General features: G+C 36.5%; 1 protein-coding gene across 1 annotated transcript; it reads right to left on the bottom strand.

Moving 5' to 3' along the window:
• Positions 1 to 241: 241 nt before the first annotated feature.
• On the bottom strand, positions 242 to 23,990 carry LOC140240903 (uncharacterized). Its single transcript, XM_072320680.1, has 5 exons — positions 23,897 to 23,990; positions 23,305 to 23,370; positions 21,289 to 21,357; positions 19,943 to 20,075; positions 242 to 1,376 (listed from the first exon to the last, which is right to left on the bottom strand). The coding sequence occupies exons 1-5, from the start codon at positions 23,988 to 23,990 to the stop codon at positions 242 to 244; spliced, it is 1,497 nt and encodes a 498-aa protein (XP_072176781.1).
• Positions 23,991 to 25,773: the final 1,783 nt, after the last annotated feature.

The raw sequence follows: 25,773 nt of genomic DNA, 5'->3' as shown, positions 1-25,773 counted from the left end.
ATCCACACATAAAAAAAAATAATCGCTATTTGAATCATTTTGTTTCTTTTGCAATTTTGTCTATTACTTTATTATAAAATGTCGTTCATATACTTAATTTGCATATTGATTTTAGCAATAAAGTGAAAGAGTTCAAAATAACGATCACAAGTATATCATACTTTCTACGAACTTGACGATATGTGCTGTTTCGGTATATACATTCTGTGAGAACTCATAGTGCCTTCTTTCAAATAGCCACCTACATATTAGTGTAGTTCATATAGATTTCTTCCTGCATCGTTGGCTCTGACTCAACCCTAGAAGCTCGTCGTGTTTTATCCACCTGTGCATAGAGCTCCTCACACGGTGGCGGTTCTACGATCGAAATGTTACCTACTGTTTTGTTCACCGTCGCGTACATGTCCTCTCGGGTTTGGGATCTTGACATAAAACTCTCCGGGTTCTGAATCTCAGTGTCGTGACAATCATTGAAGCTGTCCCCTTCTATCATCGTAGAACGAAGATCATTGGCGAAGTCTTTTCCAGGATTCAACAGACTATAATCTCCGGAGTCGAAGGCATCAGGACATCGCGGTTGCTTGTTGGTATCAGTGTCACTTTGTTGCTCCGGATTCAGTTGATAGTAGAAGACGTCTTCAGAAGGCATGGCTTTTATGGCATCCTTGCTGGAACAGGGCTTACTATATTTTCTGTCAGGGTAGATCTTATGCTGTGAAGTTTGACCAATAGGTGACAGACCAGGGTTGCGACTTCCTGTTCTGTCGTCAGGGAAAGCATGATTGAGGCGATCGTACTCGCTTTCTGTAGGCATTTCGGATGAATCGTGAAATAACGTCAGTGAATTGTAATAACTGTCATCAAACAAGCACGCTTTACCAGTGGATCTAATGGCACCATTCATCCTCCCGTCCAATTTACAAAGGTCTACATCCTGGTAGTCATTATCATCTCCATAAGCACACGCTGGTTGGTCCAGCGATGTCTCCTGCAGGCCACAATATTCATTATCAGAAGGAATATTCATTGAGGTTAAAGAAGTGCCGATGCCGGTATTTATGTGACTTTCGTCAGGAACTGTACAAGGGAAGCCACGATTTATGCTGATAAAGGTAGAAAGCCCCTCGTCTATCTCTTCAGCATCCTGGTAGATGTGACTAGTGTGCCCGAGATGGCCCCCTCTGTCTCCGACGGTGTTGCCCAGAATATGAGGCAAAAAGCTACCAGCTGTTGTAGCATTGGGATTGGTAGCGTCCGACAAAACGGTATGATCCGTCGTGATTGGCTCTTGTACAGAAGTGTCGATGGGATTCATCTGAAGCTGCCCGCCATTTGGGTGAACATTTGGCTGATGCGAGGTTTGGGATCTCCAATGTCTGCAATTTAATGGGGAAATTGAATTTATGATTTTACGCATGTGACCGTGCATCGCAAAGCCACCAAAAAGTCGCCATACATGGATTTTTAGATAAGAGTAGATTGTGGAAGAGCAGAATCTTAGATTTAAAATGAAATAAATACGTCAGTGCAAACAGACTTGCCAAACCAATTTAAACAATGGAAAGACAGGCACACTTTGCAAAAGTGTGTACTCAAAAGAGAGGCTTTAAACTTTTGGGTCTATAGGCAAATGCGTAATTTCCCCCAGATGTCTGCAATGAATGGAACAAAGAAAACAGATATAAATTTCCATGAAAATCACAATTAAGTGGTTATTAAACTAAACTGAAAGTTTGCTCATCATTAAAGTACGTTATATTTATGGCCAATACAAACTTTAAATGCAACATTAGTGTGATTTCAATCATTAGAGATGAAAACTGTTTGAAGGGTTTCTAGTGTTTTAAATCGGCAAATCTGAGAAAGCCTACATCAGACCGAAACATAGTATTTGAAAAACTGCAAAAGAATCATGGTGCGCAATCACATAGTATAGTGTCGTTGTATCGACAGCGCTTGACGCGTGACCATGTAGTTTAGCGTAATAAAGTCGGAAATCCTAGAGCTGACAAAAAGAGGTATATTCATTTTGCCCTTTTTGCCTTTTTGCGACCAGAAACTCGGGTTTTCGTGATAACAAGTCCACCCATCAATAGTTATGTAAGAAGAATACAAATCAGCAAACTTACTTCAACATTCATGTGCATTCAGTAATGTACACTCACTTCTGAATATGCTTTATTTGTTTCCTGGGTTGCAAACAATGATTCCACACCCTAGATTTACAAACTAGTTTTCACAAAAATTCACCTTTTCTGTTGATGCCTACACCAAGCGATGGATAGTATACCAACCACAGTAAAAACAACGAGAAGGGTTCCCAGGATGTACGTAGTATAATCGTCACTCTCAGGAACTGGAAGATAGAGCATTAACTTATTTAAGATATAAATACACAATATTTATATACATATACACTGTATATTCCTAATGTCACATTTTATTTCGATACAATTACTAAAAGATACATGTAATTATAATGTTTAATAAAACATCAATATTGAAATGAATTATAGATTATGTAAACATAAGTTTGGATAGTAAAGTAGTAAAGTGTATTACATCAAAATCTGATGTATATAGGCAGCGGGTTTAGAATTTCCAAAATTATAAAAGAATAACGGGGGAACAAAATATTGTCATTGATATTGCTTACTTTATACTTCACAGTATCACTTGGCCCTTTTGCACAATGACATAGATGTAATTTCATTGCACTTGTAACCTATTTTCCCTCATTAAGCTTCTTTTTTTTTTCAGGAAAATGCCTTTACATTAGATCAGCGAATATTTGCGTTACGATATAGTCACATCACCACGAAAATCTGATAATCGATGAATGGCTCCTGTTGAAGAACGGCGCTTTGCAGCATTCCTTCATAGACATTTTTGTTATTCTTGTATCATAAGAATTAAACACTTCTTCTGTCTGAGACAGTAACAACTTCAAAATTTGAATCCAGTTCATTGATTCATGATGAATTCACTATGAACAAACGATGAAGAACCAAATCTAGTGTGTTTCCATTTAAACAAAGTGGTGAAACAAATGATGCATTTTAGGCAATAATTGCGAAGTAGTCCTAATGTAATTAATGCGTATGCAATTAATGCGTTAAGAGGTAAAACGGAAACACTAGAAGCAGAAATATATATATATATATATATATATATATATATATTTATTTTTATTTTGTTTTACTACGGGTCGAATCATATTACTTCACTCACCTGACTGAGACGTTTCAGTTGCCGCTCGCAATGACGTAATTGCTTGGGTAGTCTGCGTCTGCCCTGTGCATCGAGATAAACCCACTGCAATTATTGATGGTATACATGCTGATGATATAATGTCCTAAACTCCTATCCTCAAGACGGAAAATACGTTCATCATATAATTTTGTTTATCTGTAAGATATCAGACTTTTGTACGTGGTGATAATAAAAGTATGAAAATTTGTAGACCATGAATGCTCATAATGGAGATGTTGGCATTGCACAGGTCGCCGACCCTCATCCCCCCCCCCAAAAAAAAAAAAAAAATCTGGCTCTCCCGAAACAAAAATAAGGGGAAGAGGACTCAGAAATCCTGATAACAAAAATCAAAAGGAAAAAATCCAAAATTCCGCAATGAGATTCTTCCCCTCAAAGGGAATTATACACTACACAGAAATTTTGTATTGAATTCATGTCATTGTCTTGTAATGTCCCAAATTAATTGTAATAGTAAAAAAAAAAAAAAAAATGAAGTGATAGGCTTTGCAGATAACAGAAATTTAAGCAGATAGTCGTCATTACTCTCGATGCCTGCGAACTTCATATTAGTGAATTACCATCTTTTTTTGTTGGTGGTGATGTTTATTCAAGCGCATAGGGGCCTTCAAGCTTATCACACTCTAGAAAAATTCCAAATATCAATTACTGTTAACATTGCGATCACTTTATTATTGTACACAAAGTTTTGCTCATATTATGTTACACCGTACTTGCCAATGTAGTACATACCCTGAGCAGTGCTTTCTATACTTTGTGTAGGCATCGTGGTGATATTGCCATCTTGCCACTCTGCGTCTGTGAACAAACATTCCCATCCACAAAACAATGAAAAACTCATGAAAAAATGTGTGAAAGTACAGCAAAGAAGGGATGAATTTCAGTAACTTCATGGTGTTCATATCAGTGGTGCCTGTGGTGTCGTAATCTCACGTGATCAGGTGGTAAAAATGCCCATCTCTTTGGCATATTTTACAAATTAAGGGAAGGAAGACATGCAGTGAGCATTTCAGAGCACGTATCATGCTCACGAAGAAGATAGACCGATTATTAAAAAAAAAAGATTGATATTTCCCAATGAATTACTTCACGGGATACAACACGATTGTGTATAATTCCGAGAAATGGGAAATTTGTTGGTAAGCATTGTCTCATGTCAATGCATTTGAACGACTGCTAGTAATTTCAATTTTTCTCCTATCATGCCTATCAAAAAAAATATGGCAGTATTAATTCCCACTGGTACATTTTACGTGGTGTGTTTTAGGTGAAGACTGAAATGGCACACATTTTTATCATCCGCACTCAGATGACGATAACTCTCGGAAAGTATAGATGCTTAAAAAAAAACAAAAAAACAAAAAAAAAATCCGCAAAAAAAAGTTAAGAGTATAATTTGCAGTTCCTCCCTTTCAGGTATAATATAAAATGCTGTCTTTTTATTTCTCTTACACTATTGCACAAAGCAGATATTTTCAAGATCATAAACACTGATAATATAGTCAAATTGATTTCAGGAGATGCTGCTTGTTTTTACTTTCGACTGCTCGGCAAGAAGGGACCGAAGCGTTCCAAACCGGGAAGTAAGTCGACCATCCTGGTAGTCCCACACACTGCAGTATCGCACTCCCGTTGACGGTGTAACCTTCGTCACAGGTGAGAGTTATCTTTGACCCGAAGCTCGTGATATCCGAGTCCCAACTCCCATTGGGCACAACCCCAGGATGATCACAAAATCCGACAGAGACTTTCAATAAAGGAGACATGTATAGGGAATTATGAGCCATGAGGGAAAACTTGAAATAATCATATCATTACGATATGTTACATGGAATAATCATTATGAAGAAAGATACTATAATTATGTAAACAGATTCACTTTTGTATCTCTTTTTGTAAGGTTCAGATGCCTGTTCATCTGCCAAATTAAAAGACTAGCTGACTAGCACAGAACGTAAACATAATTATAAACATTGATTGTATACGATAACAGTAAATATATATGATGAATTTTTTTTTGTTTGGTTATAAAACATGTTAAAGGTTTGAACCTGACAAAGCATATTACAGGTATTAACATTCGCTGACAAATTATACTGTCGTCATTATCATCACTGATGCTTGCCTATATTTATTTCACTCTCTGATGTCAAGAAATCTTTGCTTGTCGAATTACTCACGGTTAAATGAATGATGTCGGTTGATGGAGTCAAATTCTGTCGCAAGTGGACATCTGTGAGAAAAGTTTCCGCCAGAAATGATCTGCGCATACGTTTCAGACTGAAAACAAGTGCACAATTCTTGATGCATGACAGCAACGCCATTGCTTTCGGGCTTTCTTCTACAGGTAGACATGCACTCGCCGTCCGAATCAACGCCAAATCCGGTGTTAAATGCTGTTTGAACGTTTAGTTGGTTGTCTTTGTAGCATCCAAGAAATGCAGGCTCTACGCAGTGACAGAATATTATGATTATTTCAACCTTACAATGCCTGATACTTTGAAGTGTGCATTATGGCCAATATATTTTAACAACAGCTAGTCACAAATCATCCCTGAAATTACAGTTTGATAAATGATAAGTGTTTCTGTTTGAATACAGGTTAATCACTTTACATATAATCATATGTAGCGCCTGAAAATATCAAACACATACATACATGCATACATACATACATATATGTGTGCATGTGTGTGTGTGTGTGTGTGTGTGTGTGTTGACAGCGGAATCTATGGTTTTTAACAGTGTCGAGTTTCACTCCACCGTACACAATTAGCGTATAAAAGAACACTTTATATGTTCGTATACATCAAACACACTAATTCACTCTTTCTATGCGACGTATAATTATGTAGAGTCACGCAAAATCATAAGAATAGATATCAATATGTTTGCGAATGTCTGAACTTTATGATTTATGAATGATAAAGAATATATAAATGTTTTCATATGACATTTGGAATCTCTTACCTCGGCATTGGAGTCTAACAATTCTGTTTGAGAAACACTCGGTTGCTGTCATTAAACAGTCCATTACACGCAGCGAATCTGTGCATTGATATTGTACAAATCGTTAATGAAATCGATAATGTTTGAACGCCGTATTTCTCATAAAAGTTTGATACACAGATAACGGATCTCATGTGTAATATGTATGTAAAAAGAAAATAGCTACAAAGTAACAAAACATAACGAAAATATCAGTAATGATTTGGGCATTAATAAGTTTGTGTGTAGAGAAAACGAATCTTATTCTAATGAACGTTTGATTGCTGCATTTATAGCATTAAGTTCTGTCATCCAACGTCAAAGAACATAGTCATTTGTAAGTATTATTTTCCATCATTGTGTATGTCTGTAGCAAGAAAACTTGCGTATAGTTTAAAAAGATTAGCTTCTAATCTGCATGCATATTATTCTGCTGTTACCTTCACGACATGACAGCACTTGAGCTTTTTTTCGTGTTGTCGTCGCAATTGAGGCCAAACTCTGACCGGTATAATCCTTTGCCGTCGGGAAGCCGAGCTCTTCACAGACCAGTTCAGCTGCTTTGGGGGTAAATCCATCCAAGCAGACGTATCGGTCTGATTCGATGACCAACAGGCCTTCAATGGGAGAGGATCCATCAACCAGCTTCACTGTTGGTATCCCTTGAAAATTAATTACCCAGGTTCGAAATATTACTTGGCAAATGGTTTGGGGGTAACTAATAATCTATAAGCAATCATTCACCATGTTCACGTCGTAGCTCATCCGAGGTGAAGACGATTATCAGAATTATGGTCTAAATCCTTCTTCGAGTTATACGCTGTTTCCTCTTAACGGTTTCTCAAAAGGAACAGAAGAAGCAATGCGATTTATAATTTTCTGTTGTTGTTTTTAACGCAGCTCGCACTCTACTTTAGTTCTCCTCCCCACGTTATTTTGGGAACAATATGACGAAACTGAATAAACTTTCGTGAGTCAACTGGCGTCATCATGCAATTCATATACGTGACCTAAAGATCAATAATAACGCTTATTATTCTAGAGATTATTAGCGAATGTCGAGATATCAATCTATTAAACTAATAGTTGGTAAGCCTACTTGACGGCTTTCTGTTCATCCGGTATTGGAATAAATATTTGCACCAATTTGAGTACAATATACAGTACTAAGGATACAGAATAATGGCTATTATGTGAATTGACTTTCACAACAACACCCATGGGCAACGACACAACACATGGTCAAGGACATTAATAAACCCTTTCTGTTTTGCATTTTTTAAAAGAATAATGGCCAGGATATCTACCAACGAAGTATTCAAAAAACGTAAAATGTCAAATTTGCCGGATACTCCCCATTGCAATTGCCATCGAGTATCTTCCAGGACAAAGTACTGTCGCAAATTTTATTTCGTATGTTTCTCTTCCCTGAGCCATATCAATCCCATGAAATAATTTAATTTAATTCAATTCAATTCATTTTCATATTTTTCAATGAAGGAATGTACATCAAATATGATAAGATAAAGTGAATCAAATTATCCGGCTAGGATGCACAGTAAATTATTGTAAACATATTAAAAAAATGACGGTCACTCTTCGTAAATTTGGCTCTCTGTATAAATGCTAGAGAAAAATGATGGAACCTACTTAAAAGCAAGCGTTATAGGTCCCAAATTCTGAACAGAGGGTACAAAAACGCATAAGGAGCACGGGTGCAACATAGCACCAAAATATAGAAAATAAAACTGAAAGGCAAGGATATCTGGGAAATCATAGATTTTTCTCAAATACATAGAGCGAAAACAAACAAATAACCACATTCTGCAGACGTATATGAACAGTTGTTCTAGAGATGTTAATAACATGGTGTGATAATACGATTTGAACAATACTGCAGACACTCGACATGTGGGTCCTCAGAAGAGACATGGGAAGCCTTATAAAGGGAGAGAGAACATGCATGTACTAACAATTCAAAAACGATTTACCAGCTAGTAGCAATGAAGTGAATACAACAAAGCCAGCTGTTAACGAGTTCCAATGTCTATACACTAGGAAGAAGTATACTGATGTGGAGAAATTAAAGAGCGCAAACAGCGAGGCTCAACTGATTTGAATGACAACAACCAAGCACAGCAGCAAAACGCGCATAAACAAGATAGAGAGAAATTTCAATGGACTTACGCAAATGTAATAATTCAATAAATTGTGTCTTAATTTGTATTGGGAGATCGTTCCAGTATTTCTGTCCTGTATATATAATTGTTTGTCAATCACTGAATATTTGTATACTGTACATAAAATGACATTTTGATACATTGTAGTATGGCTTCGATGAAAATGAGGCATATGACACGGCATTCAATTACTTTGTATACTTTCACTTCACTTCTATTTTATGTCACTGTTTCATCGCGTCTTTAACGTTTTAAGACTTGAATAATTTATTGTTTTTAATAGTAATGTGTGTCAACGGAGTGCGTCCTCGCTGTAGATTTTCATGTTTCACTCTTCTAAAAACACGATGATTAAACCACACGTCTTTTTTTACAATTATTGTCAACTCATCCCTATATAGATCTTATGTTCTGTCATGCAGATTGAAACATCCGGTTTCGAATAACGGAGGGGAAACAAGTGTTAGAGTAAGTAACAGTCAGTGAACAGTTGTGTTCATGATGTGGAAACTACACTTACCTTCGTAACACTTCACGCTCATGTTGAATCTCACAGGGTAGATATATATACCATAACCGTAGCTTCGTCTGATGGGTGAGCGATAAAAAGGGAGAATACTCTGAGCCTTTCAATATCACATTCCGAGATTTCTTGTTTGCTATTTCGTCAAGTCTGTCGAATCCCACCACATTATTGTTGATGGAATTGAGGGTATAGAGGATTCTCCTTCCACGGGGTGCCTGCAGAACCCAACTATCACGATTGTCAGCGCAGGTTCGGTCACACCGTATCTCCCGTTCTGGAATCCCCGAACAATTTAGACGGAAATCTGCGTGATGATAAGGATAACAAAGGGTTCACGTAAATCAATGAATTATGAGAATAGTAATAAAAGGAACAATGAAACATTCCTCAAGTATTCGAGCTGATGTCAGTTCAGTGGCATGATTTAAAGCACCGAATCATGTACTATTTCTTACCAAATTATTTGAACGCATTCGTCTTCATTATTTAATAAGTTATATAATGTTTTTCTTTCAAAAGCGTAGCAGATAAAAAAAAATGATAAAGGTTAACTTAATAGAACCTAATTACTCGTGGGAATTGTTAGAACAGAGGTTCAAGCATATCTGATATAACATTCCATTCTTGTGTAAAGACTGACATGCAATAAGAACTGAGAAAGAGAGAAATGTGCGAGATATGTCAATGATGGAAAGAAAATTGAAAGGTATACCTACATGTATTAGTTCCTAATGCTGAGGACCTCATAGAAGGATTGCAAACCATGAAATGAGCAGAAATCCATACCAGGAATATCATTCTTTCCTCCATCGCGAAAAAAGGGGAATCATAGCACATCAGCCACTGCAGATAACTCCGAAATACCAGCACGCTATTATTCAAAAGACTGAAAGTCGGTGTAATGTTCCCTTGAAACCCTACATGCAACCGGTACGTGGAATAGGAATGGACGATAACTGCAGTTGATGGTACTGATTGATGACGTTGGAGTATTATAAAGTCTGAGTGCGTATGATAAGAATGCGTTCGAGCATAATGAAATTGTAATTATCTCATAAAGATGCCTGGGCTTTCAAGGAAGCGATACAGGAGGATCCACAGTATACAGCCACTCGAGAATGCCAATCATTATAGTCTCAGTAATATAACGCCCACGTTATCGTTTGAGATATTGTATTGTCATGTTACTATCATAGATCTATTATCATATTTCTGTGATAGTTACAGACTTTCATGAGATACTTTCGGACTACATTTATACTGGCTAAGTGCTTCCAGCAAGCTGAACGACTCCATAAAGAATTGTGCTGTACTATGATGCATGTTTTGAACACGAAATATGTAAACCACAGTGATAAGCAAAACTCTTGAGGGTGGAAAACTACTTTCGACCTTTAACAAATTCACAAAGCATTATATTTTTTTTTCTCTCTCTCTCTCTACCTATCTCTTTGGCTTGTGCATTTTATATCATTTTAAATGATTGATAGTATTGGTGCAAGAAGCTGAACCCGCCTGTTTTGTTTTTTTCTTTTGTGAGTGCTGGATTCAAATCTGGATGATAAAGCTCTTTTACAATTGAGGGCTTTGAAATATCAAAGGACAAATCCACCTTCATGAGGATTGAGTGAATGCATGCAGTACAGCATATCAGTGAAAGTTTGGGGGAAATGGGACAGTCAGTTCAAAAGTTTTGAATTTTTTAAGTTTCTGCTCTGTCACTGCAGGGTGTTATTTTTGATCGTCGAATGTTAATGTCTCAACATATTTCTCAAATTTGTAGTACTGCTACGTTTTATTTAAGAAATATTGCTAGAATTAGGAGATTTATTGATCAATCTGCATGTCATAACGCAGTGCGTTCTTTAGTTCTATCCCGTATAGATTATTGTAACGGGCTTTTCTCTTCCATTCCTTCAACTCAATTGGATCGTGTGCAGCGACTTCAAAATTGGGCAGCCCGATTAGTGTTTCAGGTTTCTAGGGACTACCCATCTCAGCCACTTCTGAAGTCGTTGCACTGGCTTCCTTTGAAGCAACGGATAATTTTCAAACTAGTTTTGTTTGTCTATAAAATCCTCAACAATCAAGCTCCGAAATATATAGACGCCTGTTTGACTTTACACCTACTAGAAATTTGAGGTCATCTAGTGATCCGCTTCGTCTCACATACTCTGTTACTGGCACCTTAGTCGGAGATAGGACATTTACTGTGTCTGCTTCAAAGCACTGGAACAATTTACCACTCACCGTTAGACAGTCTCCATCAGTCAGTGTTTTCAAAAAAGCCTTGAAAACACATCTTTTTAGTAGCAACTAGTTCGTAGCTGTAACATCGATTTTATCCAATTACACATACTGTCGTACATGTTTTGAATTGATTGTAAGCGCTTTGGGCCTTGTGGGAAAAGCGCACTATAAATAATAGAAGAGTTTGTTTGCAAAAACCGATAAGTCCATATTTGCCAAATGGAGATATTTGCGATTAAAGGTCCAAAAAATAAAGAGAATAATAAGAAAATGTTTGCTTCTTTTGACCATAACTTCAAAAATATACCTTTATATGTAGTGACCAATATATCATTTAAAATGTATTATTTTGTACTTTTTGACAGAGACCGTACTTCAAAATCTTCAAAAATGGACTTATCGGTTTTTTTTGCAAGCAAACTCTTCAATAGTAATAGTAATAGTAATAGATTTAAAAATGTGATCATTCAAGTTCGAGTAAATTTTAGAATGATCACGGAGATCAGCATTCAAGAAAGTAACTGGTTTATTCAATCTAATTTAATCAGTATACAATTTCATGAGTTTCTCAAATAAACATGTAAAAAGGGCGTTAGAAGAAGGTTAAGGAATTCAAATTTACGATAAGCAATAAGGCAAACTGTTTACAACATTATGGACAGTCTTTTTCGTTGTTTCTTATATTCTTTGTACTTACTCGTCTATTTGAATATGCACACTTAATGTATTCTGAAATGGGACTTTTGCCTTGTGTAGGGCCTATGAAAGCTCGTATAACTCTTCTTTGAAACACTTATTATGTACATTACATTCATACACGACCCTAACGCTGCTAGAGAAGAGTACACGTATGCATGAATATCTCGAATACGGACAGAATTTATGGGCGAAGCTTTTGACAACTATGGCAAGACTATATCACTGGAGAAACCATTGGGTGAAACAGGTCTACAGTTGAACCGACTGTGGCAACTTATGATATGGACACGGGAAAGGTGTGAATGGAATCAAAATGTAAATTTGAATGTAGACAAATTTTGAGATATAGCCATTCTCTTAATGTTACATCGATACTGAAAGGAAGTAATTTGAACGTGGAAGACAAAATTATTCACAAAATACAGTAGACTAAAACTGAATAAATGAAACTTTGAAATTAAAATGTAATTGTGTACAGCAATCCAATGTATTGCAGAGAGAAACCAGAAAGGACCCGCAGAAATGCATGGGAACTTCTTATGTTGATTGAATTTGATTTTTTTTTTGAAAGTTGTATTCCTATAAATGAAATTGAAACTGGTAATTCTAAACTTTTGAACGTATTGCCCGATTTTCCCAAAACTTTCACTAATGCTCTCTACTAATATTGCTGCATTCACTCAATTCACACAGTGGCGAATCCAGGGGGGGGGGGGCGCACCGGGCGCTCGCCACCTCTTTATTTTTTAGCATGATTATGTTTAACTTATGATATTATGATATGGATAGTCAGGCCCGTTCCACCTCGATATGGAAAATGTCTGCAGAACGGATGACGTTTCCAGGAGATCTTTCCTGCTCTGTAGATTTATGTGAACACATATAATATCCCTGCTCTATCAACGTCGAGGAAGATAAGGGCTCGAATACACGTTATGAGACGTCTGCAGGCCACTCCCTGCGCGTGCGTAGATGTCCAATCGAAAGCGTACTAGCCGATTCCCAAGGCTTTTACGATTTTGTTTTAGGAAAGTGGCACGAGCAAGTACTTACATTGTCGATCATCTTTCAATTCGTTTTTACCACGACACACACACACACACACACACACACACACACACGCACACACACAAACAAACACACAAACACACACACCCTTGTCCTGTACCTATCAATACACACATGCATACACATACATCTCCCACATCTCACAGTTAATACTTGATATTTATCAAACCTTCCTGCTTACATTGAGATTATGACAGCTATGTTCACACAAAACAATAAAAAAAAAAAATGAATATTGTCTTCAGAATCTGAAAGAAAATATGGTATATGCCCCCTTACGTAAATTATGAGGTGACACGAAATTTGCTCATGCAAAAATTGTTCCCGTCTCATTTTCTCCTAGGACTTAGGGTTCGGGTTTGGGTAGCCTTTTGTCAAGGCCCTCTCGCTGTATAGTAAAGAGAGCCCAGCTGAGTGCAGTCAGTCCGCAGCACCCGATAATTCGCTCGTATTTATTCAACTCGTATGCAAGCCCGCTCTAGGCTTGCATACGTAATGAGCTGCGTAAGGGGATTTTGTCCTTGGGCTTTCGGCAGCAAAAATACACCTTATGTTCACAAATTTGGTATCAAATTCAAGGAAAATATGTAAACTATCGTCACATGTTACTCAAATTATTGTAAATGAAAAATATTGTAGCGTAATTTGAGCTTGAAAAATGATGAAAAAAGTAATTCTTGCAGTACACGTTCAAGACGTCAAAAAAAATATCAAATTCACCTTGCGTCTCAATGAAAATACTTTATTTGGTAGTCCACCTCCTAATCTTTGTATCCATGTAAATATCTTGACAATTTATTGCTTAATCCGGTCAGGAACCAGTAAAATATACATTGATGTCAGTGCTGATCAGCTTGAAACCGTGCAATCTCAAGAGTAAGCTCTCTCATTGGACAGCGCTTGCATTCAGCGCTTGCATTACGTCATTACGCTGCTACATAACGGTTTCATGCCACTTGCGGTTTCTTGGCACGCGTGTAGTTCAAGCGCTGAATGCAAGCACTGTCCAATGAGAGAGCTCTTTCGCGCCACTGTACACTTTGTGGGAGTGAGAATTACAGACATTTCAAAACGGAAAAACTAGTATAAATAATGCTTGCGTCTCCTTGACTCCAATATATGATGAGCATCTCAGTTTCCTCTCTACAAAAAAGCCAAAATCAGAAACAACAGTTTCTTAATCCGGTCAGGAACCAAAAAAGAAGTTTAGACGACAAAATCTTCCGTGAAAAGCAGGTAAAATTTACGCAAATTCAACTGATTATATAGTCATGATAAGATCCGATGTTATACGCAAATTTAGTATCAAAATAAAGATCAAAGTCTGGAGAACAATTTACCGTGACTTGTAGCCATGACGAATGTATGTACAAGTCACTACACTGTGAAAACCATAGCCCTATCAAAATCTCGTAAGATCTCGCACGACGAGACACCTTTCGAACGCAAAGATCGTCAACGAGAGTGCTGAATAAATCTTGCCGGATCGGCTCATTAGCATACGTGCTGCGGACTGACTGAGCGAGAGGGCCTTGACAAAAGGCTAGGGTTTGGGTTGTGATAGTGTTTTAGGTTTAGCATGATGTGAGGATTAGGATTAGGGTTAGGGTTATGTTTGTGGGTAGAATTTATGTTTGGCTTACCGTACAAATATGTCATGGCAGCAATTGTCGCAGGAGGAAATGTCAATGAACCAAATAATAAACCTTCCCATTTCCTCATTTCCTACTTTTTGTGACAGTATTATTTCTTTTTTCTTTTCCCTGTAATATAATTGCTGTTCTAACCTCTTGCAATAACTCAACAGCTGATTCTGACCTTGCCTGACAAACAATAATATTTAATTATAAAAATTGCTGTTATTGCATAAATATGTTAATCATTTGAAAGGTCCCTTCAATACCATGTACAGTGTATGTGTACATACATTCAAACGCTCGCACACAAACTCTCACACACACAGGCATAGCATGCATATACACATCCTACAATCACAAATATTGCACATCCATACATTGTCTAAGTGCAAATGAAAACAGGTGGTATCAGTCACAAGTCAAGAGGAATTAAGACACACATTTGATAAACTGAAAAGATTCACCAGTACACCATGGCTGTGGATGTAAAGACACATAGTTTTTAATAGAAGCAGGAAGCTTGTAGCAGTCCTCTGACCAAAAGTTCATTTGGATATCATGTTCCAATATATCAAAAATAAGTTAGTTCGGAATACTGTTCAGTGTTGCACATTTAATAACCTTTAAAGTCCAAGCATTTGCTAGACAACTTCTCACACTTGAGATTAGAGGAAAAAAAATCTACACTACATCATCTGTACAACTATTAATGAAACACTATCCGACGGGCTAATTTTGGCACAAATTACTTTACGCGCACAGACAACACTATGAAAACTGACAATGTCAACAACTCAAAAACTGCCACTAAGTTACACTAAGAAGTTACACACTAAACTGCACTATTTTCTTCTTCTTCTTGATACAGTGTACTTCCACTAAATAACGGCATCAGTAAGTAATGTTTCTTGTTATTAAGCTTCTTGTAATTGTACGAATATGATACAATGTATTTTCAGTATCTTTATAGGACATTAAGAAGTAGCACTGCAGACACTAATTATCTTTGTTACAATATCATCTAATGATTACTTATTACCAGCGTTGCTTTCATTATTCAAAGTCCGGAATTTTAGCTCTGGATGTCTTCTGGTCATGAATGAAATTTTGCCAGGTATTTCCTGATAACACGAATTCCGGTACTGCATAACATCAGACAAACTATTATTTCCTCTGTTTTCAATCTAAAGAACGATGACTTCTTTGCCCTTAATTCAATTCGACAATATTGCATGTGAAATCCATACCTGAAATTACTTTATACAATGTCCCATTGAGATTACCAATTACCATAGTTATGAACATTGTGTATACAACATTCTGGGTTAGTTGAGTAATCAAACGTCCCTCGCAGGTCCTATTAAAGCTCTCAATAGTGTTCGTTGCTTTCTCGTATTTCTTATGTTAGCTCACTTGCTCCCTTTCACCGTAACTTGTTAACTTGTAACCTGTTTCACAGATATCACCGTAATGATGATAACTTATGGTAAACATTAATAAACATTGGAATTATCCGAAAGATCATGCATTATTATAAAATATTGTGACACATTTTATGTTCTTAAGCATATTTCTCATTTTTGGTTGTTTGTTGTTGTTGGGTTTTTATTTTGTTTTGGGTTTTTTTTTTTTTATTTTAATACACAAAACCAGCTTCTTCAGAAATATAGCAAGGCACTTGCGATATCTGTTTAGTCCAGTCTGGCACGAAGAACGAAATGCCAGAAAACCTTTGTATAATTCACGAGCAAATACGTGTGCCCTCTACATTGATACCACTGAAATCTGACGACGTATTCACCTTAGATGATGAGGTTCGTGCGTTCCTATAATTTTAAATTTGTATAATTTAAAATTCATTTACCAATGTACTTCGGTAATTATAACCCAACACACCTAATCTTCGTGCATACACAAACATCATGGTAGGAAACAGGTATCTTCAATGAGGTATACAGATAGATCATGTACCTTTGCGGCGTATCGAGAAAACACTCCAAAATAACATCCATTAATTCAGTGTATAAACATGAATGTGATTTGTCCTGTCAAGGATTCCACTTGTTGCTGTAAGCCCTAAGTGTATTTACAACTCAAGTTTATCTTACATTCATCTTATAGTAACGCAACCAATATGAGTTTTCACAAAATGGAGTTAATGTTTCACTAATACGAATATTGCAAAGAATGAGTTTTGAATGATGACAATGATGCTTCATGTATAATTTTCATTAGTGGATTATGATAAACATCACAGGTTATAACTATTTTGCTTTGCGTTCGTTCGTAAATATTACTTTTGCTTTTCACTTGAATTCAACCTGTTAAGGACGAAGGTCGAATCCTCTTTGAAGGCTCTCTTCAAAAAGTCATTTGTTCCCATACTTTCGGGTTATACTGCATGGATGTAATTAGGTTTATAAAGCTTAAATGATTCCCTAACGCTCCATGACGAATAGTTCACAGATAATTTAGCCAAAATATAAGTTGATATATTAGAAGTTTTGTTAGTGCGCACCTTCTTACTATTTTCGGATTAACAAACCTTCGGAATAACAAACCTTACATTATTTTTGGATTAACGAACCTTTGGAATATCGAACTGTATTTCAATTTCAGATTGACGAATTTCCGGACGAACGAACATTATGATCAACAAGCCCTCGGAAATCTGAACTTTATTTAATTTTCTGATATTCGAATCTATTATATGTTAGGATTAACGAACCTTCCAAATTCCAAATTTCATGTCATTTTTAGACCAACGAACCTTCTGAATTACTCCGCAAATTTTCGACTTAAGGAACCCAATTTAATTTTTAGAATAACAAACATGTATTTATAGGGAATTTGCGTGTTATGGAATAACCAACATCGTATATTCGTCGTTGTTGTGAAATCATTTACCAGTTTGCAAAATAAGTATAAAGGCATCTTTACAGTTCTGGTTCGCGAGGAATACTCTCATACACTGTTGAATTGAAGTGATGTTCTGTTTGGTGGGAAATTTCGTTTTCGTACAAATCTATCTTTGTGGAAGACAAGCTGTTGTGGCTCTCACAACCATCATTGACGCTTTCACCAGGATCTGCTTCTAAAACGAGATAGCCATGTTCATCCACCTCATGCTCCACTCGTGACGTGCTAGGATAGATAGATACCGCATATAAAGGGTCGTTTCGGGTCATTGCGTAAAGGCCAAATTCGGCATTTCCTTCGATATTCCAGTAGGTAGGACAGTACTGCGGTTCTGGAATAGGCGCGGATTGTTCGGAAGCTGAGGGAATTTCGTGGTAAATTGACGATTGGCATTTCCCACATTGACTAGCGTCATCTACACCTCTGGACTGAATAGATGACGCTATGCTGATTTCTTTACCACATGGTGAGAAACTTGCTTTAGGTTGAAATCTAGTAGCTCTGTGCATACTGACATTGGAAAGGAGGTAGCCGTCTTCATCAATATCTTCTTCCTCTTTATTAAAATGCCTGGATTGAAGAAATATTACCTTCTTCTTCCCTTTCTTCTCTGAACCTGACATGTCCATGTATAGTGCTTTCGTGTTATCCGCTGCCTCATTATTACACTCGTGTTTAACACCCTGGTGTATGACGTCATGAGGACATGATCTAGTGTATGCTGAACCTCTCCCGCTCCTCTGTCTAGTTTTACGAGATCGGTCCGTTGAAGATGACGTATGACCCTGTATAAGGAAACCCACAAAAAATCGCCAGGAGGCATATCTATATGAGGATAGCTTCTGAAAAGGGAAATATCATTACTCAGCAAACTTTCATGTTTCCTCATCATCAAAATACATGATTGGAAATCAAAACAAACAGGAATGATGCTTTAGAGGAAAGGAGATCCGAAAAATACCGTCTATTCTAGTGAGTGCAATGAGTCAACTTATGTCGACGATTTGTGTGTGGACTAAGCTGACATTCAAAACTAAAAAGCAACTACAGTTACAGATTGTCAGATAGACGTAGATCTCGGGGCACTTAGTAGCATTAGTTTAGCATGATCATATCAAAATATCAAAGGTACCGCTGACTGAAATATACAGTGGACTCCCGTTATAACGAAGTCCTCGGGACCGGCAGTTTTCTTTCGTAATATCGAAATTTCGTTGTAAACGAACAGATAAACAATAAAAAAAAACAAAAACAACATATAGTGGATAATTTTGCGGAATTGTATCATAACCGTGTTCGATATAACGAGAGTGCAGTGCACTGTAATCACCTACGTTTGCTCGATGGACTGAGATAAAAGAATTTGCTCTATACCAAAGCCCGCAACACGCTCTGAATTGAAATACAGTCTCACACACATACACACACACACACACACACACAAGTTGAGGGGTTTCTTGCTTTCTGTTCCTTTTTGTAGCCTGCTCACCCCCTTAAGATATAATTATATATATATATATATATATATATATAAAACACTGTCACATGTAAAACCACAACCTGCAAACCCGAATTTATGTGTCGTTAATCACCTCTGCTGAGTTCTCATACGTGTTCTCTCGGTGACCGATAGCGCCTCCAGATTTGTTGCCTGGATGTTGAGGCAAAATCCGACCTGCTGAATAAGTGTCGATACTGGTAGAGTGCAACGAAACAACACCGTCTGTTGAGCCTGGAGTCGAAGTGTTCAGAGGATTCAGCTGTGACTGCTCTTCACTTGAGCTGACATTTGACTGACTCGAGGCCTCTGGACGCCTATATGTATTACATCGCATAAAATAAAGAGGAAAAACGTTAAGAAGTGAATGCATACTGTCAAACTGGAGGAGATGTAATTATAGACCGCTTAAAATAAAATAAAAATAAAAAGTTATGAGACATTATTATTACGTAACCATGAATTAGCTAGTATAGTTTAATACAAAAGAAAGTTTTAACTTTTTGTTGAAAGTTTTGATGTAAGTAGAATGCCATCGAGTTGTAGCTTTCCTCTTTTTATTTTCAGTTTAGATTTGATTATTGTCATTATCAGTATGTTACAAAACATCATCAGAAGAATGCACCGATACGTAAAACAGCAATTTCTAGCTGAGATGTTTTCCCCGCTATTTGATATCTTCATTTTCCTATTGTGATTTCCTAAACCGGTCTTCTCAAAGGTATGTTTGTTAAGTGTTCACCGTTGTAATCAATTGGTGGTGAGATTTTGCGAAATAAGTAACAAAAATATCGTTATAATGACAGAATTACCAAAATCAGAAATTCGATTCTCGGCGACTTTAATCGTGATGACCCGTTACCACTTTACATCCCATATAATAGTTTGTATTAAAAAAAGTCACCTTTTCTTTTGATGTTTCCACCAAGCAATTATCATGGACAGTATGACAAGCACGGCGAAAACAACACCAAGAAGGGTTCCCAGGATGTAAGTAATAAAATTCATCTCATAAAGTTCGGTATCTGGTTCGGTATCTGGAAGATAAATTATTTAGTGAGTCCATCGTCACCTTAAAAATCAATGGAGGAAGAATTTGCTCTCGTAGTTTTTTTTTTCTCACTTTTATGATGACTACAGGCAGAAATTACGTTTGCTTGTTTTTATAATCAGATCAAATCATTATGAAGAGAAATAGTTCTACTCCGTAACCTGGCAAGATTTCTCACTTTGCTGAATTATCGCAGTATACTAACATAAAAAAATAAATAAATTGTTTTTGCGGTTGACGAGTGACTGCTAAGATACCATGAGATGAGAGACTTCAGAAAATCAGATTATTCGTGCCCGGTTTGAAGTGTTGTACTCATAGAAGTTCACACACTTGACGGAAAGAGCATAGGGGAATTATTACACAAATTCGTATAAGCAGATTCTGAAGTGATTACTGTAGTCGAAATGTTTATCACAACAGTTCCCAACTCTCTGATTTACATTCCGGCAGAGCATTCAAACCTGACCAAAACTGTAAACGAATAAGGGATTAACAAAATTTTCTGTAAATGTTTACTTTGCATAGGCAGACGTAAAGTACTTGATCGCTTTTGTAAGCCATATTCACGATTGGAGCTTTTTCAAGAAAATGCATTTCTGTTCGACCAACGCAAATGTGTTCTATGACAGTACCGATACTACGAAGACCTGATAAAGTCGCCAGACATAATATGTTTTCTTCAGTCCCTGTTGAAAAAAAAAAAAAAAACACATTACAACTTGCCATTTCTTCATGGACAATGGGTATTCTGACTTTTGAATATGCATCGTCTTTCTGTCTGTCTTGCTTTACTGTCTGCGACTTTCTTCTTATAATGTGTTCATTGTTTAGATATGAACTCAACTCACAAACTTTCATATAAAAAAAAGAAGAACTGGGCAAACGCTTTATTGATTCCAATGTTATTTTAGTATCAGACTTTTTTGTCATCATAAATAAAGCAGTAGCACTTTCATACCTTGAATTTAGATTCAAATAAAATAATGTCGAATTTACCATGAATTGTCACCCGTGGTTCGCTTTTGCCATAAAAACATGTTAACAAAAGGATTACCCTAAAATGTAGATCAATAGCAGCAAAATAGTTCCGACGAAATTACTGCCAGTGAGAAGGGGAAAATGCAGTAAAAAAAACAAAACAAAAACAAAAACAAAAAAAAACTTGCTATATGGGTTGAATCATTTACTAAACTCACGTGACGAAGAAGTTACAGTAACTGTTGTCTCTCCAAATGACGTCAGAACTTGAATAGTCGGTCTATGCCCTGTGCATTTTAATCAAAGCACAGGCAATACTGACAGTATATACTAGTACATGTTGATGGGAAATCTCCTAATCAGTTTGTACTTTTTGTGACAGCACTTTTCTGTGCAATATTACAGTTTTCACACTTTCCAGATCGACAATACGTACATGCATACAGAACAATTCTTGTATCTGTCAGATATCAGACTTATTTGCATGGTGATCAAAGTACAACAGTACCTGTGTGTAGTGTATGAGTGCTCACAAAAGAGAAGTCGGCATTTTATTGAATTCATGTGATTGTCTTTGTTTTCTAACATGTCTCAAATCAACCGTTGCAGTCAAATTTTTACTCCCATGAGAACCTCGAAACACTGTTTAATGCTCTGAACACGGAAATAGACAAAGTCTCCCAATGGTTTATATGTAATAAATTATCCCTTAATACGTTTAATACTTTATACGTTTTAAACCTACTGCTTCACAGAACATTAACAGCAGTTATAATATTAATATTGATGGATTATCCTTAACTGAAGTAAGATCTACCTAATTTTTAGGAATCACAATTGACTCGAGATTAACTTGGAACGATCACATTCATAATATCCACACATCTGTCTCAAGAACTGTAGGAATTTTATATCGACTGGAAAACTTCATTTCTCAAAATTCCCTGACTATTTTATATAATGCATTGATCTTACCACATATCACATACTGCAATATCGTTTGGGGAAACTGTGGCTCAACTAAAATTAATCCAATTCTTACTCTCCAAAAACGTGCTGTACGTTTAATTACCAATTCCCGATACTTATCCCCATCCAATCCCCTATTTCGTCAACTAAAAACATTGAAAATTGAGGATTTTCACACCTTTCAAACTGCTGTTTTTATGTATAAATATACATTTAATGGTCTTCCAAAAATTTTTGATGGCTTCTTCACTCCAAATTCCACCGTTCATTCATATGGTACACGTCACTCGTCCGATTACCATCTCGAAAACCCCAGAATCATTTTAGCTCAAAAATCATTAAAACATAATGGACCAGATATTTGGAATTCTTTACCCCCTAATTTAAAACAATGTACGTCGTTGAACATTTTCAAACGAGAACTAAAAAACACCCTCATAATCCAGTATACTTCTGATACATAAATATTCATACCACCTGGTCAACAAACACCCTTAACAATGAGTTCACGGCCATAACTGAAGTAACATTCACCTCATCACACTGATACACAAAATAACACTCAACGTACAAACCAAGATTCACCCAAGCACAATGCACACCGCACTGCACCGCACGCACTTCGCACAATTACTTCCCACTCGGTGAGTGGCAAGATTTTCTTTATGTATCTCTTTATTGTGCCCTTCGCACAATTACCCCCCACTCAGTGAGTGGCAAGATTTTCTTTATGTATCTCTTTACCTGGGGCCATCTTCCTCGTCAAGCTTAGCTTATGATGATGGTCCCCTGCATTTCATTTTTATCATTTCCTATTGCTTCCTTTTATATATAATATTCGTTCTTGAAAAAAAAAATGTATATATGATCCAAACGTTACGAATATTAGCTCTGTAAATGACTATGTAAGTATTTTGTTGATTTGTTGATTTGTATTGATTTTGAAATGCAGAAATAAAAACTGAACTGAACTGAACTGAACTGAAATAATACCACATTAACGACAACTGAATTTCGAGGAAGATGAACATTTCTCTTTAACTAATATTTTTGATATTGATTGACATTATCTTTCACGTCATCTTTGCTGTTGTTGTCACGGTTTTTCAAAAGCGCTTAGAGGCTGGTCGAGATTGTGCTTCATGAGCATGCTATTATTATCTATTATAATTATCATAATCATAATCTTTAGGGCATTTGTTGTTACACAAAAATTTTGTTCAGCGGATATGATGAGGTATATAATTGCAAGCCTTGGTACTTACCATTAGACGTGTTTTGCATACTTTGTGTGGGCTTTATGCTGATGTTGACATCTTCCCACTCATCGTCTGTGAACAAAAGGCCCACACACAAAAATAGTGACAACCACATCAACAGAATTCGTCCCATAGCGTAGCATAAAATGTCACTCAGAAACTTCACGGACTTAAAATGTTGTCTTATTGAAACGTAGTGATGAAAGCGCTGTAGCAATCTGTCATGAATCGCTTGTTAATGTTAAAAATACATTTCATCTCTTTTTGTATGTTTTCTAATAAAGGCGGGAAAATATCCAGGGGCATTTTCAAAAACGCATCAGTCATTCTCATGAACATAAAAGACCGAGATAAGACTAATCTTTCCCAATGGTTTACATGTTAGGGTATCAGAATCTGTGCATTACGAGTTGTATGGTTTTAAGTTAATAAGTCTTGAATGATACAAACGCATTTGAGTTTGCGTGGAAGTATTAATTCAATGTCGTTACAACCATCTGTCATTGTTCCACACTAATTGATGAGAGATTGGTTTGAAATACTGTGGTTATCCGAGATTAGGCAAGATTATACTGTAGGATGTATTTGCACGTCACACCGTTGGTCTCCTTTCTGGCTTCACGGCAAGACGGAGTTGAAGTGTTCCAAACAGGGAAGTAGGTCGACCGCCCTGGTAGTCCCATACACTGCATTGTCGCACTCCCGTTCACGACGAACTCTCTGCCACAAGCGAGAGTTATCTTGGACCCGAAGCGTGTGATATTCGAGTCCCAAAGACCGTTAGGCACAATCCCCGGATGATCACAAAACCCAACGGAGACTTTCAATGAATAAAGAAGGCAGGGATTAACTTGCCATAATCAATTATATATAATCCATGTTAATATGCAATCATGATAATAATGAAGGAGAATATATCACAATATATCTTTTTTTCCTACAACATAATAATTCACTTGTTAGTCCCTTAATTGGACCGACGCGACAATGAAGTACCCGCGGATCTCAGATCAGAAAGACCAGCACATACACAAACACACACACACACACACTCACACACACACTTTTATTACACGTACAAGGAAAATGTATGACTCAATCTAATTTTTCCAAGCCATGTATAGAATCACTAAGAAATATGAATAATACACTTACCCATATATCATACATGATAATTAATCCTTGTAGTTTCTGTAATCTTAATGTATGATGCCATCCACAAAGATAATAAAAAATCAGTGATAATCAATTGATCAGTGAACTCTTGTAAAATAACAATATTAAAAGACTCATGTATTATTTACCAGAAGGTTTGGAATAACTTGTTATTTCAATTAAAAGCAAGTACGTGCAATAACAAAGTCAATTTTTCCACAGTGTCCACAGTGTGGACAAATTTGTGCTTCTGTGATGATCATTGAAGAAGTAGCAAATACAGTAGCCACGGAAATATATATGTATATATTGAAGATCATTTTTGATAAGTTATAAACATTTCAAAGTAATGTGGGCATTACAGATTTAAACTATCAGGACCAATTCACACCTACTACGTTGACTGATGTTTGGCTGCATGCATTTCACTCTCTGTTAAAAAAAAAATACTTCTGATACTCACGGTTAAATGAATAAAATTGGTTGGATTCAAGCTGTGTCCTGAGAGGACATGTCCAATCGTGGGAAAAGCTTCCGCCAGAAAGGACGTTTGTATACACTTCTGACTGGAAACATATGCATCCCTCTTGATGCATAACAGCAACGTTATTATCTACGAGGTTTTCAAAACAGGCAGATATACACTCTTCGTCCGAATGAAGGCCAAGTCCAAAGTTAGAAACTGCCTGAAACTCCTGTTGGTTATCCGTGTAGCATCCGAGAAATCCGGGTTCTACGCAGTTTCAAAATATGATGATGAAAACCAGCAAGTGCGGCTTTTATAATATCATCCTTATCATTTTTCATGCAGGTGTCAATAACTTTAGATAATTAAAGTAGAGATAGAAAACATACAGTCAATGTAAATAAAGAGCATATTCAATTTAAGGAACAGGGAATCATCCAACAAAGGGGATTTTGTAACTGCATACTGGCATAATGATAAGGGTTATTTCTCACAGTTTAAACAAAATCAAGTTCATGATATGTGTACGTAAACGTGTTTGATTATATTGCGAAATACATATATTTACTTTTTTTGGGGGGGGATGGAATCATTTCTTTATTCAAGGAATTATAGAACATACATAACCAGGTCAATTATTTAGATAAATGCAGGTATACATCGAAACTTACAAATCACAATTGTAAGAACATATAATACAGATGACATCCGTGAAAATAATGCGCCGATTTCAACAATATAATATTTAACACTAACAATCATTTTACAATTATATCAATTCCATAAACCAAATATATATTCATACAAACATGGAGACTTTAAAACATTTCAAGGAGGATTAAAGATTAAGGATC

Source organism: Diadema setosum, chromosome 17 (assembly GCF_964275005.1).
Source record: "Diadema setosum chromosome 17, eeDiaSeto1, whole genome shotgun sequence".
Taxonomy (NCBI): domain Eukaryota; kingdom Metazoa; phylum Echinodermata; class Echinoidea; order Diadematoida; family Diadematidae; genus Diadema; species Diadema setosum.
The sequence above is the reverse complement of the archived record's forward strand: the minus strand, read 5'-3'. Positions and strand labels throughout refer to the sequence as shown.

What these genes read in the sequence shown, in the direction of transcription:
- LOC140240903 (XM_072320680.1), bottom strand. Translation starts at nt 23,990, where the DNA reads ATGCAGTGTATGGGACTACCAGGGCGGTCGACCTACTTCCCTGTTTGG. An exon ending in AGCCAGAAAGGAGACCAACG is followed by an intron (nt 23,371 to 23,896) that starts GTGTGACGTGCA and finishes TTTTGTTCACAG; the next exon opens with ACGATGAGTGGGAAGATGTC. An exon ending in TATGCAAAACACGTCTAATG is followed by an intron (nt 21,358 to 23,304) that starts GTAAGTACCAAG and finishes TAAAATGCACAG; the next exon opens with GGCATAGACCGACTATTCAA.